The sequence below is a fragment of the Nymphaea colorata genome, chromosome 11, assembly GCF_008831285.2.
Source record: "Nymphaea colorata isolate Beijing-Zhang1983 chromosome 11, ASM883128v2, whole genome shotgun sequence".
Taxonomy (NCBI): domain Eukaryota; kingdom Viridiplantae; phylum Streptophyta; class Magnoliopsida; order Nymphaeales; family Nymphaeaceae; genus Nymphaea; species Nymphaea colorata.
This window is the reverse complement of record NC_045148.1, coordinates 10,983,463-10,999,929: the sequence shown is the minus strand read 5'-3', so window position 1 is coordinate 10,999,929 and position 16,467 is coordinate 10,983,463. Positions and strand designations below refer to the sequence as shown.

At 36.9% G+C, this 16,467-nt stretch overlaps 2 protein-coding genes across 3 annotated transcripts; one reads left to right on the top strand and one right to left on the bottom strand.

Moving 5' to 3' along the window:
- Positions 1-3,628: 3,628 nt before the first annotated feature.
- Positions 3,629-7,958, bottom strand: LOC116264134 (endo-1,3;1,4-beta-D-glucanase-like). Its single transcript, XM_031644157.2, has 7 exons — positions 7,471-7,958; positions 6,568-6,589; positions 5,824-5,944; positions 5,606-5,696; positions 5,412-5,501; positions 5,231-5,331; positions 3,629-3,952 (listed from the first exon to the last, which is right to left on the bottom strand). Exons 1-7 carry the CDS (start codon positions 7,619-7,621, stop codon positions 3,812-3,814), a joined length of 717 nt encoding a protein of 238 aa, XP_031500017.1. The 5' UTR covers positions 7,622-7,958; the 3' UTR covers positions 3,629-3,811.
- Positions 7,959-11,817: 3,859 nt separating this feature from the next.
- Positions 11,818-15,808, top strand: LOC116264132 (ribonucleoside-diphosphate reductase small chain A). Of its 2 annotated transcripts, XM_031644155.2 has the most exons (10): positions 11,818-12,121; positions 13,066-13,226; positions 13,702-13,750; positions 13,850-13,976; positions 14,466-14,531; positions 14,613-14,729; positions 14,815-14,977; positions 15,172-15,242; positions 15,413-15,559; positions 15,690-15,808. In XM_031644155.2, exons 1-9 carry the CDS (start codon positions 11,974-11,976, stop codon positions 15,525-15,527), a joined length of 1,017 nt encoding a protein of 338 aa, XP_031500015.1. In that variant the 5' UTR covers positions 11,818-11,973; the 3' UTR covers positions 15,528-15,559; positions 15,690-15,808. The 2 variants fall into 2 exon arrangements, with proteins under 2 accessions (XP_031500015.1, XP_031500014.1); XM_031644154.2 differs by having other exon boundaries at positions 15,413-15,808.
- Positions 15,809-16,467: the final 659 nt, after the last annotated feature.

Sequence of the window (16,467 nt, the reverse complement as noted above, 5' to 3'; positions counted from 1 at the left end):
GTCAATGAAGACGTTGTCCCTGAAACCCTTCAGGAGTGTTTCATGGCACGTCACTAGTTACTGATTTTTTAACGTTCTGTCATCAATAAAACCAGTAATGCATACATTTATTTCATCAGTAAATCGACTGATATTGAAATTGTCGTCAGTAAAATATTGACGACTACTGCCGCGTGTACATGTGTTAATATACGTGGATGACATCGGACATTTTGCGCTTCGTATACTTGCAACCTTTACTGACACCAGTTTCTCGTAGCGTTAGAAAAAAGCCCTGGGTTACTGACGTCACTGCATCACTCATAAAAATAACTTGATTTAAAACATGTTTTATATCAAAGTAAGTTTTTACAAATATATTAGGATGTTTATGTTTTATTTAAAATAATTTTTTAGCAAAAAACTAAAAGGATCTTATTTTTTATTCCTGACCCAAGTGTCCGTTTTCATCAATTTCTTATATTGAAAATCAAGCTTACACGCCTGCTTTTTTGAAATTACGTTGGCAACAAAAACTCCATGTTTTGCAAAGTAGTGATACTTTAAAAGAAATGATCATTTTTTTTTAAAAAAAAAAAAAAGAGCTTACGAAAAAGTACGATCGATTTTTGTGGGACAATGAAAATGTGGCCTCTTCCGAATGCAACTCACACCATAAAAATCAGCAGGCGACTGCATTTAGAGCAACTACACTTATTCTTGACTTTCTTCTCTCTGTCGATTCTTGTTGTTTTCCTGTGAAGGCCGACCAGAATATTTTCTTAGACATTGTTTAGAAACAGTGAGGCCAAGTACTCCTCTACCCCTCTCTGATGCATGAGGCTCATCATACTTTCCCTATTCCGGCCGGACTATTATAGTTGCCGGAAACATAGAGACAAAAAGGGAGTAAATAAATTTGCCGGCCTAGAATTTAGATGTCAATGCGGATGAAAGGAAAAACAAATGAGAAGAGGCTTGATGTTGTCCCTTTCGAATATCGGTAAATGTAGAGCCTGCATGGACCGAATTGGCTGTGATTTAATCCAGAATCTGCTGCACACCATGTATATCATTTGGAAAAATAATGCGCCCTTCGATTTCATATAGACTTCAGCAGGTAACTTTCAGTGAGAATGCATGTTAATTTTGCAGTGTGACGCCTTTTTAACGTGGTTTTGAGTTGGCCATATTCTGGACACTATAGGTGCCAAGTGGCAGAGCTAGGTGTGGCCATGTGTCCGCTACCCTGCCCATAAAAACCCATAGTTCGAGATCAATTATAAATAGAATGCCTCTTTCCTAGTTTGGCTTAAAACTCGAATTAGTTAAAAATTTCTAGCTCCGCAGCTCCGCCACTCACAGGTGTCCTGATAAATCATCCAGTTTAGTGTCCATGAAAGCTATGTGTGACGTAGCAAGTCTCCCTCTACAGTATATTGTCAACATATAACATCAAACAGTATATGTTATATGAAGCATTAAGTACGGATTTAAATTACTACAAAGTGTGTTTGAGGTTCGAGCAACTAACAAATCAGTGCTAAACCTTGAGTTAAGTTTTTCTCTTTGTCAGCAGGATTTAGTTTAGAGTGTTCCTATTATGTAGCATAGTCACAAATAACGTCTCAGAGTTTTAAACAGCGAGGTTTTTCTATTGTATAATGCGGTGAACTTAAAAAAATGAGAAAAAGGGAGAAAATACAGTAAATCTTTAAAAATTTTAAAAAACTAAAAATGAAGGAAAAATAAAATATGTGAGAAATTAATAACACAAACATCAAATGATAAGTAGATTTACAACAAATAAACAATAAAAAAAACTGTTTGACATTAAAAAACTGAAAAAAATGTGTTTTTTCGTTTTTAACGTCTTTTTTCCAAAAAACACGTTAAAATTTTTAAACGACTCGTTAATTTATCGTGTTTTTTTTTGGAAAAAAGGCATTTTCTGTGATTTATCTATAGTAAGGTCATTAAATTCCTTCATGGTGCCCATATTCAATCAGAAGTATAAATCTTCCCAAGAGTTTTTTAAGGGTTTTTCTTAAGGACCCAGAGAATATTTCCTTTTGACACGTTAGTTTTCAAGCTTTTGCACTTATCTCATTTTCTTTGTATACCAACATGCATGAACTTCACATCCATTATCAGTTCCTTATTTTTATGTTATACTTTTTCAGGTTATTGCGCGGACCCTTGAATGAACAAAGAACTTAACAAATTCTGCATGACAATGTGGAAACTGAGATTGATTTGTTCGTGAAGCACTTCTCTGTGACCTGATTGGCATGAATCCAATACTCGTGAATACATAAAATCTGTTGCTAATTGTCTCCTGGTAAATGGTACCTTTTTTTCCTCTTGTAAAAATTTCTCATTAGTGTAGATGAGTTTTGAATGTTGAGAGGGTTCAATTATATTCTTAGTTGGCAAGCCTGAGAATCGGACTCGGATCAGTAGACGATCGAGTCAGTGGGTCAGCAAGTTGGCTCAGGGACTCACCCGAGTCAGGTCATAAATTTTTATGGTGTACTTTTACTATAATGTTGTTGTGTAATCTACTGCCTCCTCACCCAGCATAAAGTAGCACGACCTTGGCTGTGGTTTGTCAATACCTCTAACCATGAAAGTGGTTATGAATCTGAGGACACTTGCTTAACTTGAATTTATTTCTCTATATATCAACCACTTGATTAGCTATGGGTCTCTGGATGTTTAGAGATTAATGGTGAAAATACATTTAAATGGTTGGGCTAGTCTTCCTTTTATGTCATTGATAAAAACTTCCCTAAAAAGAAAAAAAAATAGTTAAAACCTTAAGAAGCAGTGTGGATTTTTACATCTTAAAGCAGTTAAAACCAAAATCGGGCGACTCTGATCCTGATCCTATGAGTTTGGCAGTTCTTGGCCCGAGTCACCCGAGTTTTGGTGCTAACTCACTTAGGTCCTGACTCGTGGCCTAGTAAAAGGACAATCCCAAGCTGACGCGGGCAATTTCTGAGTCGACTCGAGGACTATGCCAACAATGATTTTACTGCAGCTTCTAGCATTTTCTTTTATTTATACGAAGGTTTTCTGCTTGAGTTGTGCTTGTGGACTTTATGTTCCTTTCCATACATCTGTTTGGCTCCAGCTTGAAGAACATTCCATTTACAAGTTTCTCTGGGATACTGTTGAAAGTAGAAAAGTCTCCTACCCAATTGACTGGGCAGATTTCATCTCTTTGCAGTAATTACAAGATACTGATGAATGCTTCATAACTTGGTTTAGTGGATGCTGCCATGGTTTGCATTTTACAAATATTATCAAAGCAACACAAATAACTTGGTTTAGTGGTTTGCATTTTACGAATTTTCTCAAAGCAACACAAATTTCAACAACTTGAAAGCTTTTGGTACAGATAATGAACGTTTGCTCATCAATAAATCCTCTTTCTCATTCCATGCACAGGCAAATCAACCGTCTTTGAATGAACTGGTGGTTACTGGAAAGTCTGAGGCAGAGCATATAACAGGGAGCAAACAATGTTGTTTTTAGTAGGGATGAAGATTCCTAAGATGCAGTAATCAACAAGCTAATCATTGGGAGGCCATAGTTAGCTGCCTAGGGTCAACATTCTCAAGTGAAGCCATTCAAAGTCCGCCCATTACCTGAAGATAACCTTGTAAAGTAATATTGTTCAAGGCAGAAGCTTACTTCCTTCAAGTAATTCAGTTCAACAAAACAAACCACAAAATTCATAGAACATAACAGCATGAAGAGCCGCACACATGTTTTTGCTTCAGCTAGCTCCTACTCTCATGCTTGTCCGTTGAACAGTGTCACGGACTTAGCTCACATATTTAGTGAACCATTCAATCATGTGACTATGTGCTTCTTCTGCCCTCTTCACAGCAGCGTCATCATCAGTTTTGTATCTCACTGTCCAGCCATGTGCAACGCCGAGGAATATCTTCACAAAACTATTCACCTGCAGTTGAAGATCAACTGTTCAGTGTTCTGTTTTTCCAAACGAAACTATAAGAACACTCAAGCAGGTGATCTTGGAACTATCGAGTTATTTCAAGTAACTATTGCCGCAGATCATGACAATCAAATAAGAGGAAAAGGCACTAGTAAAATGAAAATCTTATGTCTCCAACAAGTGCAACAAATTCTGCAATATACCAAAACTAACATTGGCATAGCAGAACTTTGGTGGAATCTCCAGCAACTCACCAAAGTGGCTATGTTAGGTATCTATAGCTTGTCAAGATCATGCTAGACAAACCTGTAACAGTTGCCTACATGAATGTGGTCAGGCAATTTCCCAATATGAGCAGTAGTTCATGCATACTGCACATAGCATAATGCTTGCAAAGTTGTTCCAACTTCCAAGTGCGTGACAGGAGCTTCAACTTCCTAGCACTTCATCCCTGAAGCTATTCAAACATTAATTATTTGTCCATTCTCAAGTAGGCATGATTATCATAAACTTTTGGCCATTAAGATTGGATTGGTATGCTTCCCCAAAATGAACCAACAGTCCAAAATATCCCATTCTATTTTTTTGTAATTTATCTATGTATCCATAACAAGAGAAAAGAGTGCAGGCGATGTCAGGGTTTTGAAGGGTACTTCTGCATGCATCATGATTTGAACTTTGGAGATTTCAGATGGCAACAAGCCTAGCTCTTATAACATGAACAGTGTCAGAACTTTATGCATAAAGTTATAAGAATGATGCAAATATAAGATAACAACTCAAGCATAGGAATAGGCTTTTCAAAATATGATACCTACTAGTCTCAGATTCATTGAGTTTAAATAAATGAAAATGAATTCAGTAAACACATTTTCATTTTTGCACAAATGAAAATGAATAAAATTTCAATTTCAGTTTCCAGCCTACAGAATTTTTTAAATTGGCTGTCACTAATTCAGGTAGTACAGTCATTTCCCTTGTTTCCACCATCCAAGAAAATCTCAGATGTCCATTTTCAGAAAAATCATGTGCTGTTTAATGGAGACCAGGGAAAGAAGTTATCTATTAATTGAACCCATCAGGAAACAAGAAGAAAAGAATAATACAGCAATCTCGTAAGTTATATATGATTAGACTCCGGGAAGATGATTAATGAGTAGAATAATAAAATAAGCAGGCAACTACAATTAGGAAGTTGAAGCCTGACCAGTTATTCAGTAAACTCCTGATCTAAACATAAAGGAGGTCTTGGCCAGGAAAGGTATGCAGATAGTAAACTGTTACCTCACTCTTTGAAGATAGAATCTCCTCAAACTGTTTAATCAGTTCAGGTGGTGATATATGGTCAGTTTCCGCTGCCAGGATCGCAATAGGAACTTTAACATCTGCAATAGAAAACACGTTAGTGTAGGTCATAATATCCATCAAGGGAAACAGAAATGCCCCACATATCTGCAACGGTTACCCTTGATATCATCTACAGTAACAAGTGAAGGATGCAGCATGACTGCAGCTTGGATCTCATCAGTCTTGGTCAATTCTGCGACCACCTTTGCTGCAAAGCATTAAAGTTAAACATTAACATCACATGCTTTAGATGTGCATAAGCTAAGGCTATTAATAATATACAGCAATTTGGCCTCTAAAGTCTAAACTCACCACCCCAGCAGAAACCTGCAGCCCCAATAGCTGATATTCCCTTACTTCTTAAATCTGCAATCAGAGGCATGGTGTCTTCAAATCCTTTGTCCTGCAAGAAATGGAGTTGAGGCTTCCAAAATGATACATAGAAGATATATAAAAATGAAAAACAGAAATAAATTGCAACTGCAAAACAAATTTGGCAACTACAGTTGCCTTCCAGCTCAAGCACTTACTGGACCATGAATCTTCACCCATTCAGGAATAGCACACTTTTCTGGAACATAAGGATCTCCATAGAAGTAGTCAGGAACCACCACAAAAAATCCACTTGCAGCAACTTTGTCAGCAAGCTTCCTTTTCAGGTTAAACATATTGCAATATTATGGCCTCAGGAAAACATAATTTAGAACTACCAAGAGATGGCTATTCTATATTTTATTACAATGTACCATTGTGATCAATGTTTGCATAATGTGGGCACCTTAATCCCACAAAAAAAATTGTGATGGTCAACTTGGAAAGCATGTAATGAATGTGGACAAGATCAACTTGAAGAAAAAACAACATTCAAGTATCAATGAACCAATATTTGTAAGCATTTTCACTGGTGAAGCAAGCCCAAATAGAAATTCTCCTAACCACTTCATATAATATTAGCAATTTGAACTCTGTTGAGAAAAGTGGTTTCCCTTGTGTCCTAAACCAAGAATCTATATAAATATGCAAGTTCTTGTTGGGATTAACTTAAATGGACAGCTACTAGATCGGATCATAAAAGCCTCACAAATTGGAGAACAAGAGGATCTACACTTGACTATCAAAGATAGAATGAATCTGCAAAGCCCAGAGGCTAAACCCAATATCATAGAAAATAAAGACAAACGATAGAATTTACAAAAGAGTATGTAAGTGAATATTTCGTGATGATATCAAGCATGGAACCCCTAGAACTTCAACACTGTGCTTGGGGCGCATACCTCAGGTTGGGTGCCTCAAATCCTGCGTGCACATGCCAAAAACCAGAAGACGAGGTCAGCATTTTATGAGAGAAAATTGTAGAGCAAAAGCAAACAGAGCAAGTAACCGCAACTAAGTGAAAACAAATAAGTCGCCATTGCGTACAATCAGATGCTCTAGGATATTGTTCTATCACGGTGAATTTTGAAATGAATACGCAGGAAGAGGCCTTTCAGGGTCCTATTAGTGTTTAGACCCGAGATCAATGACTAGGGACTCGAACAGAGAAGCAAGCAGAACTAAGTCATTCAGCTTATTGTAACTTTCATAACGCAAAATGTCGAAGGAGGAAAAAAATAAACTATTATGTCAAGTTGAGAGGACCAAGCACTTAGAGAAAACATTTTACCCATGTCTAGACGAAAGCAATTTCTCTGGCGTCGAAACACAGCCATCATACGAACTTTATCCGGTAACCACAGGTGTAGATCAAAAGAAAAAAAGAAGTGGCATGGCACTATTAGCAGATGAACTTTCTAGCACTTTTTTCCCAAGTACAGGCGGAAGACAACATCCATTAAAGTCACAGAAAGAAAACTCTGACAGTTTCATTCCCACCTCCCAAGAAAAGAAATATGAAGATCAGTACATATACATGTTCGGGTTAGTTACTAAGAGTTGCATCTGTCTACAATCAACAGATTGAACATCATCATCTGCAGAAGTTCCACTTGCTTCTCAGCATAAAAAGTTGGAGGATATGGGTAGTAAAAAAACAAAAAGTGATTAGCCAGCAAATGAAAAGCACATGAAGCAAAAAAATACACAGGTAATCGGGCACCTACACGAAAAAATGGCTTAAAAACCTAAGTTCCCCACGCACACACACGCGCACAGAGAGAGAGAGAGAGATGGGAACTTGCCAAAGACATCGGAAGCCAAGATGACAGCCTTTTTGGAGCTTACAGAACCAGTAACATAGGCTTTGATGCTTCCGACCAGGCACTCCACGGAGCCCTCACCACAGCTCGGATTGAGTGAAGGTGGGTTTTCACAGCATTGTGCGCCTGCCATTTTCTTCTCAACAACCAATCAACAAGTAAAAAGCACAGGCTTCCTACTTGTTTCTCCCAACACAGGACTCAGGAGTCCCCTCAAACTTTCGAGGAGTTAAGCCGGGCGCTCTTCCTCCCCTTCTTTATAGGCTTTTACGTGACAGTGACCGGCAGATACGGTAGGATGACGCATCTGGTGAGAACACGCTCGGTGCGGATCGTCGGGAGGAATCTCAAATCGGTCTTCTTTTTGCTGCTGGAAAAGAAAAGAAAAGAAAAAGGAATATCCGCTTACGCTGAGAAACTCTGGCCTCGTGGACTCTGGTAAATTGGGAGTTACCCCGTTGGTTTATCTCCCACAATTGCAGTTTTCTTTTTTCCTTTGGCTCTTCGGCAAGATAAAAAGTTTGAAGTGGAAGCCCTTTCAATTTCCGAAACTTTCACCTGCACAAAACACCAGAAAACTTTGCCCTGTGAGAGGTCCCAAAAATTAACTGACATCGACGGATAAAATGAAGGAATCAAAAAAAAAATCGAAGCAATCATCTTTCTCTTTTATTTTGCTTCAAATGGGTGCTTTCAAATCGCGAACTTTACGGAATAAAGTGTTTCATGCACTAAAAAAAGTTGACACCTATCTTCCTTTCTTTGCTACTTTCATATATCTAGCCATTTTTTACAAGATTCATCGAAATTGTCTTGGGTGGTCACCCTGATATCTTGAACTTAATTTGTTGAAAAGGAAATGTTGGTATTTCTTGATGTCCAAGGGGAAACATCGGCCACATCTTTTCTGAGGCAGAAAATTTCAAACCGCACTTTGGTAGAGCCTGGTTGGACTCTAGAATCCTTTGAAGAACAAATCCTCCTTTTTTCTCCTTGAATTACAATGAATATGTCCATCTTTAGTTCGTTCTGGGGATCCTCCTTTTCTTTTCACGTTGATGTTATGACTAATAAATAGTGGACAAGCTGAACTGAACCACATTTTTCCAAGGTAATGCTCTATCAGGAAGCACCATGAATCTTATAGTGGTTTATATCTAGCTCCAAATTGACGGCTACTTTATTAGATTATGTTTCATGTTGGACAAATAAATTAAATAAAAAATCCGCGAAGTATGATTTTTCTCATTGTGCATTTGAACGGAAGAAATTTGAACTCGAAAGAGCTTTCCAAAAATTGGATCAGTTTGCGATTTTTTTTACAAAATTATATTACAGTGGCAAATATAAAAATCTGCAGAAGGCATTGCTTCCAGAATATCAATCTAAACCGAGGGGGGTGGCATTTCAAGAGAGAAATGATATTTTTTAACGCATTTCTTTCTGTTTTCTTTCGTTGGCAAGTTGAAGTAGGCAAATCTTCTTAGACTCTGCTGAGATATACCTTCCTCAGATCTTGATCTTTTCAGCAAAAGGAATATTATATTTATATCCCATCGTCAAAAAATAGTCAATACATGAAATATTTCTTTTGATTTGTAAAAACCTTTTATAAGCCATTGCATCTAGAGCAATGATGGTGAAGTTGTTCTTTTCTCCGCATGACTCCTGCTGTCTTCTTTCTCCTTCTGTCCTATGGATGAAGAACCACAGGCGCATCTTCTTAGAATATCTCTTACCATCAAACACATGATAAACTGATTGAGAAGCATTAATTCAAAAGGTTATGTTTGATAGTCTTGATTCTTCAGAAATCCATGGTCAAAAGCAAACTATAGATTTCACCAGTGTGATCTACAAATCAAATCCTTATTACATGGTGCAAACTATGGATCTATGGTCTGAGGGGGAATTGGACCGCAAATTTACAGTTTCAAGATTCTCATGGATCTGCTGCATTCCGAATTTGAGATCCAAAACTATCAAACATAAAGGCCTCAAGTCAAGTCAGGGATGTGACCTGATGAGGCAAAGGCAGAAGCAGTGCAAGACAAAGTTAAATTCACCCTCAATGTTGCGCCATATCGGCCAAATGGCACCGACTTCTTGCCAATATTAATAGAAGAACAAAGTTTTTAATTTTATTTTCAAGATTTATTGAAAATATTTAAATTATCTTTATTCAAAAAAATGAAACATAAGGCAATACAGGCTGATATATAACGATATAACTACGAAGAACATTACAATTGGCCTCAAAAAAGTGATTCATTTAATTATAAATGCATAATTGTTTGATGGTGTTTGTTGAAATCAGTGGAACGATGCTGCGTAGCGTAACGTCACCCACTCAAAATTTCTATTTACGTGGCTACTGGACAGCCAGTTCTACATGATCCCTATGTTCACACTTCATAGTCCTCTCTCTCTCTCTTACATTTGAAAAAATTAATTTACGGGCTCAATTTTATTTTATTTGAAAAGCAGGACTCGTGCTTTTTCTTTATGTTCTCATGCATGTTTTTCAGTTTTTTTATGTTTTTGTCATCACATGCAAGTGGGGTGTTGATGTTTTTAATACGAGTCTAAATGTAATTATTATTGATACCATTTTCCCAATGTTTGAAAACCTAGCCGAGTCAACTCGGTTGACTCCTGACTTGTTAAGATTTGGTTCTCAATTTGTTAAAAATCTAGAACTTGGCAGAGTCACGGGATGTCCAGACCAACTAATCCGAATTTTAGCCAAGTCCAGAAGTAGATTTAACTGAGTCATCTATTGTCTGCATACTACACAAAATATTACACAAACACAAATATACTTGTAAGTGATATAAAACAAATAATATAAATGTTTTCATATGTACTATGCATAAAATAATATTTTTAGTCTATATATATATATATATAACGCATATATGCAGGTGCATTACTATACGTGTTATGCGCAATCTAGCGATATTATAATGACTACAAATATTATTTTTGTACATATGAAAACATTTTTTATTCAAATTGTTTGTTGACCGAACAAAACACAAGCTAATTCGAATGGAGTCACGAATCGCTAGGTTTTGTAATGTTAAACTTAATGAATGCTAATTAAAATGATTTTTTTTGTTCTTTCAGAGGCCAAGTAGGGTGGACCAGCATTTTTCACCTCACAATATAATATGAATTAATTTTCAGCCCTACCATTTGCTTATGATTAAAAAGAAACAAACCATTTCTACAATTTTCGTAATAACTGTTAAATGAGATTCTAAAGTAAAATTTCCTAACCTAGAAAAAAAAAAAAAAAACTAAAAACTAAAAACGCTAATAGCCTAATTAAGTGGGAGTCGTCTTTTACAATAGAAATATTTTTATAGTTTTCATAAAAACTTTCCTTAAAAAGTATGGCGCATATTTAAAATAATCTGAAAATGGTTAGCCCTTTCGTAAAGTTATAAGCAGGCAGCTTGCACACGAGAACTCTTAAAAAACAAATTTTGCATATAAGGTTCCGGTTTTGAGGCTATAATTATAAGACATGTTTTAATTTTTTTTTACATATTTAACCGTGTAAATATATGTAGAATACACAAAAAAATATAAAAAAAACTACAAAAAACATTAATATTTTGATCAGATTTTATAAATTTATATATTGATTTCATGATTTTTTAATTTTATATATTTAAATAGTTTATATTTATATACGGATAAGTGAAAGATAATCCTACCACCCAAATAAAAGGCCAAAATGAGTATCATTCGAAGTGACCATATCTTAATTAGGCAAACCTTTCACCAATTTGTGACGGGACAAGTTCCATGAATTAAAATCTTGATTCGGTGAATTAAAAACTTGATTTTCTTCAGCTTCAAAGAGATTGAAAATTAGAATGTAATTTTCATCTAACAAATAGTATCTTATTGTATTTTACAAGTCATAAAAGCTTGTGATACATAAAAGCTTCATTTAAATAATGCATATAAAAATGGCATTGAAGCTGGGAATTATTTAGAAAGTAATTAGGTTGTTTAAAGAAAAAAACATTCAAGAAACGCTTTGTCACATTGTATATATTATATATTTGAAACCGCAGCCTCCTAGAAGTCATTAAATTTCAGAATGCAACTTTATATAGAAAAATTCCAGTATGGTACCTGTATATTTTAGTCTTTCACTGAAACTTTTACCATTCCTAAGTGCGGCTGCCCGCGAACAACGGTGTTGAGATCGCGGGCTTTTGAGATCAACGGCTGTCCCGCGTTTAACGACAATGTCGGTGGGGCGACGTCAATTCAAATAAAGAACGAGAGTGCCAATGAGAAAACGAAGCAGAAGCGACGACATCAGGAGTAATCAAAGGGCAAAGATGAGGCCAATTCTGCCCCAAGTGTGCTGGCGTCGCCCTCCAGGAGGTAGTGGGTTGGGGTTTAGCTGGGTTTTAGCAACCATTGCAGCAGATTCAGGAGAATTCTCCAAGGAGGACTGAGATGGGGTCCCTGAAAAAGGAAGGAGGTGAAGGAGAACCAGAGGAAGAACCTATCCTGGCGGAGCAATCTGAACGGTTTTGCATGTTTCCTATCAAGTATAGGCAATTATGGGAGATGTACAAGAAGGCGGAAGCGAGTTTCTGGACAGGTAATCTCCCCTGTGCGCTTCTTTTTTTTCTTCCTCAGGTTCTCGTCTTCCTTGCTTCGTTGTGTGCATGGAGTTTTGTGGGCAATGGTTTGTTTGAGAACTCTTCATTGGACTTTTCTAGTAGAAATGGTGCTTTTTAGTATTTTCTACTGGCTTTTCTGTTTGGTAAAGCGGAAACTGAGGTTCATGTTTGAGAATTCTGTTTCTTTTGTGGATGGTGTTAAGGAGTAATGCCCACCTAATTGTAAAGAAACTTGATTAAACAAGAGAAGAATTTTGATCACCTCTTAGGAAAAACAAAAACAGATTCAACGTGGTGCGCTAGTTACATTCGCTAGACGGCTGCTACTTTTACCAAGTTAGATTCTCATAGATAGGCATTAGGCAGTTGTTTTCTGGTTGCACGTTTTTTGTCTTTACCCAATTCCAGTTCTTGTTTATCACTCGAGGTGTTCATGTTGTCTATGAAGCTTAACTCTTTAAGGATTTAATTTACCCATGGAATTGGATTTTGAAGGCGTTTCACATACACCTGTGACTGAGAATTCCCTTCTTTTTCTCTGGTGCAACTGAAGATTTCCGTTTTTCTCTTTTGAAGTTGGGAACTCTCCGTTCCTCTCTCCCTCCCTCTCTCTCGCTCTCTATGTGTCTCCGCACACTGTGTGAGTTAAGACACTCTCTGTCACGTGCATGAATCACGTGTTCAGAATGCACTTAATTTTGTGTGCAGGTAAATGTCTCGGCACAAGCACAAGATGGGCAGCATCTATTTGTCTGATTTTGAGGCTTTCTTGGCATTATACTGAACTTGTTTTATATTGCAATTTCCTATGCCATGTCGTGGAAGATTCTGCTTCTTGTTTCGGTTTGAGTGTGGTTATGGAGCTTTCACTTGATTTTCTTGTGCTGGCATTCTCAAGCTTGGTGTGATGGCTATATTTCAGCTGAGGAAGTAGATCTTGCACAAGATGTGTATCAATGGGAGACCTTGACAAGCAACGAGAAGCACTTTATTAGTCATGTTCTGGCATTTTTTGCTTCATCAGATGGCATTGTTTTGGAGAATTTAGCTGCTCGATTTTTAAAAGATGTACAAATTCCAGAGGTAAGACGTTCAATTATATTATAAGCTTTGACGTTTGATACTTATTTCAAAGTTCCATAAAGTTATAGCAATCTCATACTGCAACCATTAGCTTGTTAGTGTAGGAAAGTTCTCACGCATCCAACCTGAATTTTGGAACTTTATGCACCTGTCATTTCGGGATGATATATATATATATATATATATATTATATATATTATATATATATGTGTGTGTGTGTGTATATATATATCAAATGAAGTTTCTTTTATTGTTTATGAATTGCCTCACATTCAAATTTTCTCACTGAATAAGTGAATTCCATTATATATCACTTGCTGTTTCGGAGGCTGTCAAAATGCATGTCCAATGCATGCAGTTGTGCTTTTATATTAGCAGTTTTTATGTTTTAACAAATGCCTATGTTAAATAATAACCTGCACAGCTATTGGAGTTAGCGACATTGTATAATCTTACATTGTCACCCTCTGTTCAGGTTCGAGCATTTTATGGTTTTCAGATTGCCATGGAGAACATCCATTCAGGTAGACGAACATGTCTTTGGCATGACAATGTTTTTTTGGTTTAGTTATTTTGAGATATCATAACCTACTATTTTTTTTACCTTTTGCATGATACTGCAGAAATGTATAGCTTACTTCTGGAGACATACATTAAGGACCAGAAAGAGAAGCATAGGCTGTTCCATGCCATTGAGAGCATCCCATGTGTTGCTAGAAAGGCTCAATGGGCACTCAACTGGATTCAGAGGTGCTTAATGCATGTTCTTTTCTCCATATCCAATAGTGTCAGTAGCTGGAGTATAGTTGTTTTTCTTTTTTTCTTTTTTCCAATTTGTCAGCTGGCATTAGTTTGGAGTGTTTCTATTCTACTACATGTACATTCCGGCCTGACCACATAAATGCTGCATGAATTTGAGCCAATGTGAAGCTAACTTCAGTACTGACTCATTCCTATTATATGCATGTAATATTTTAAACCCTTCCTCCAAATACACATAGTAAGGTCATTAAAAGTTTCATTTCTTCGTAACGGTCATATTCAATAAGAAGTATAAATCTTTCCAAGAGTTTTTTAAGGGTTTTCTTTATCTTACAGCATAATTGGTTTGATTTGAGAATCCAATACACAGTTAAGACATGTATCCTTTAGAAATATGTGGTTCTGTACTATGTGCACTTGATATGTTAGTTTTCACTTTTTGTACTAATGTCATTTTTCATATATATCAATATGCAGTTCTACTTCATTTGCAGAGAGACTTGTTGCTTTTTCATGTGTTGAGGGAATCTTCTTCTCAGGAAGGTTAGATAAATTTTTTGGTTTTGAATGTCTTCATCTTCTGTTGCTTGCATTACCTTTTTTGTTCTCGTCTTTCCATCTCAGCTTCTGTGCGATATTTTGGCTTAAAAAGAGAGGCTTAATGCCAGGATTGACCTTCTCTAATGAGCTTATTTCAAGAGATGAGGGTCTTCACTGTGATTTTGCATGTGTTCTTTACAGGTAGCTAAGTCCATACCCGTTTCCTTTCTTACCTTATGAAACTTCACATCCGTCATTTCCTCATTTTTATCTTTTGCTTTTTTAGGTTATTGCACAGACCCCTGAATGAACAAAGAATTTACCAAATTGTGCATGATGCTGTAGAAATCGAAATTCAATTTGTTTGTGAAGCACTTCCCTGTGACCTGATTGGCATGAATTCGGTTCTTATGAGTCAATACATAAAATTTGTGGCTGATCGCCTGCTGGTAAAGAGTTCCTCTTTTTTCTCTTGCATAAATTGCTCAATAGCATAGATCAATTTTGGATGTTGGGGGGCATCATTTGTAGCCATATTGCACCTTCTAGGATTTTTCGTTGATCTAGACAGACAATCTTGAATTGTATGTGTTCCCTTCTGTACATCTGTTTGGCTTCAGCTTCAAGAACATTGTGGTTACAGGACTCTCTAGGTTACAGCAGAAAGTATAACGTCTCCAACCCATTTGACTGGATGGAATTCATCTCTTTGCAGTAAGTTCAAGACCTTCATAATGATTCATAATTTGGTTTTTATTAATGCTGCCATAGTTTGCATTCCACAAATTTTGTCACGGCCATAAAATTTTAATCAAATTGAATGCTTTTGGTACGGATAATTAAGGTATGTTCATCAAGAAATCATCTCCTCTTCTTCCATGCAGGGGCAAATCAAACTTCTTTGAACGAAGAGTTGGAGATTACCAGAAAGCTTGTGTGATGCAGAGCATAAAACAGGGAGCAAACAATTTTGTTTTTAGTATGGACGAAGATTTCTGAGATGCAGAAATCGTCAAGCTAGTCATTTGAAGGTTGTATCAGCTGCCAAGGACAAGATTCTTAAGTGAATGCCGTCCAGTTGTCTTAGTATGCTGGTCATGGTTTCTTTCCTTTCTATGGGCATTTATCTTGTTTTTAATATCTTCTTTGAACACCATCTAGGTGGACATGTTGAGGAATTTAGCGGTTGTGGTGCAATGTCACTTGTAGCTCGGAAGAATTTCTAGCTGTTCAAGATTTTCACGTTCGTTGATAAAATGAAGATTGCAGGGATTGTACCATATGATGAATCTCTTTTCCCTTCAACTATGATTATCAATGTTGTTCATGTTGATGGAATGATGCTGCCATCTTGCTGAGAACAGGGATGAGCTAAAAACTTGGGGTAGTTAAGGATTTACGCCTATGCCTTATCCCATAAAATACAAAAAGTAACTGCTAGCAGTTTACTTGCATGCGCATGTCTGTGTGAAGAATAAGATTAGTTCCTAAAGTCCGTGCAAGTTCAACGGTCAACCTGTTCAAAGGAAATCTTCAAGCTTCGCCTATTACATGGATGAGCTTAGCAGCAGTTTGAATCTGATTGGTTCATGGAATTGTATAAGCTCGAGAGCTAGCTCAAGCGAGCTGTCTAAACTGAGTGTATGTTCTGAGTGTATGTTAGCTCAACTTCTTTCAAAAATAAACCTGAAGGGCATCCAGCGCTGAATGTCGTAAGTCCTGCAATTCAATTGCAAGAATATACATTTTCGTTAGTGGCACCAATGTGTTGACTTCTTCAATTAGCTGGGAAGTGGGGATGTAGGGCAGCCAGTCACTTGGGCCGGAAGCAAAAAGAGGTTAAGTCTATCGAAGAGGACAGTAAGTGCTGCAGGTTCAAAGCTTTAGAACTTCCTTCAGAAAAAGTAAAGCCTTATACCTTTCTCCATTCCCGCATCAA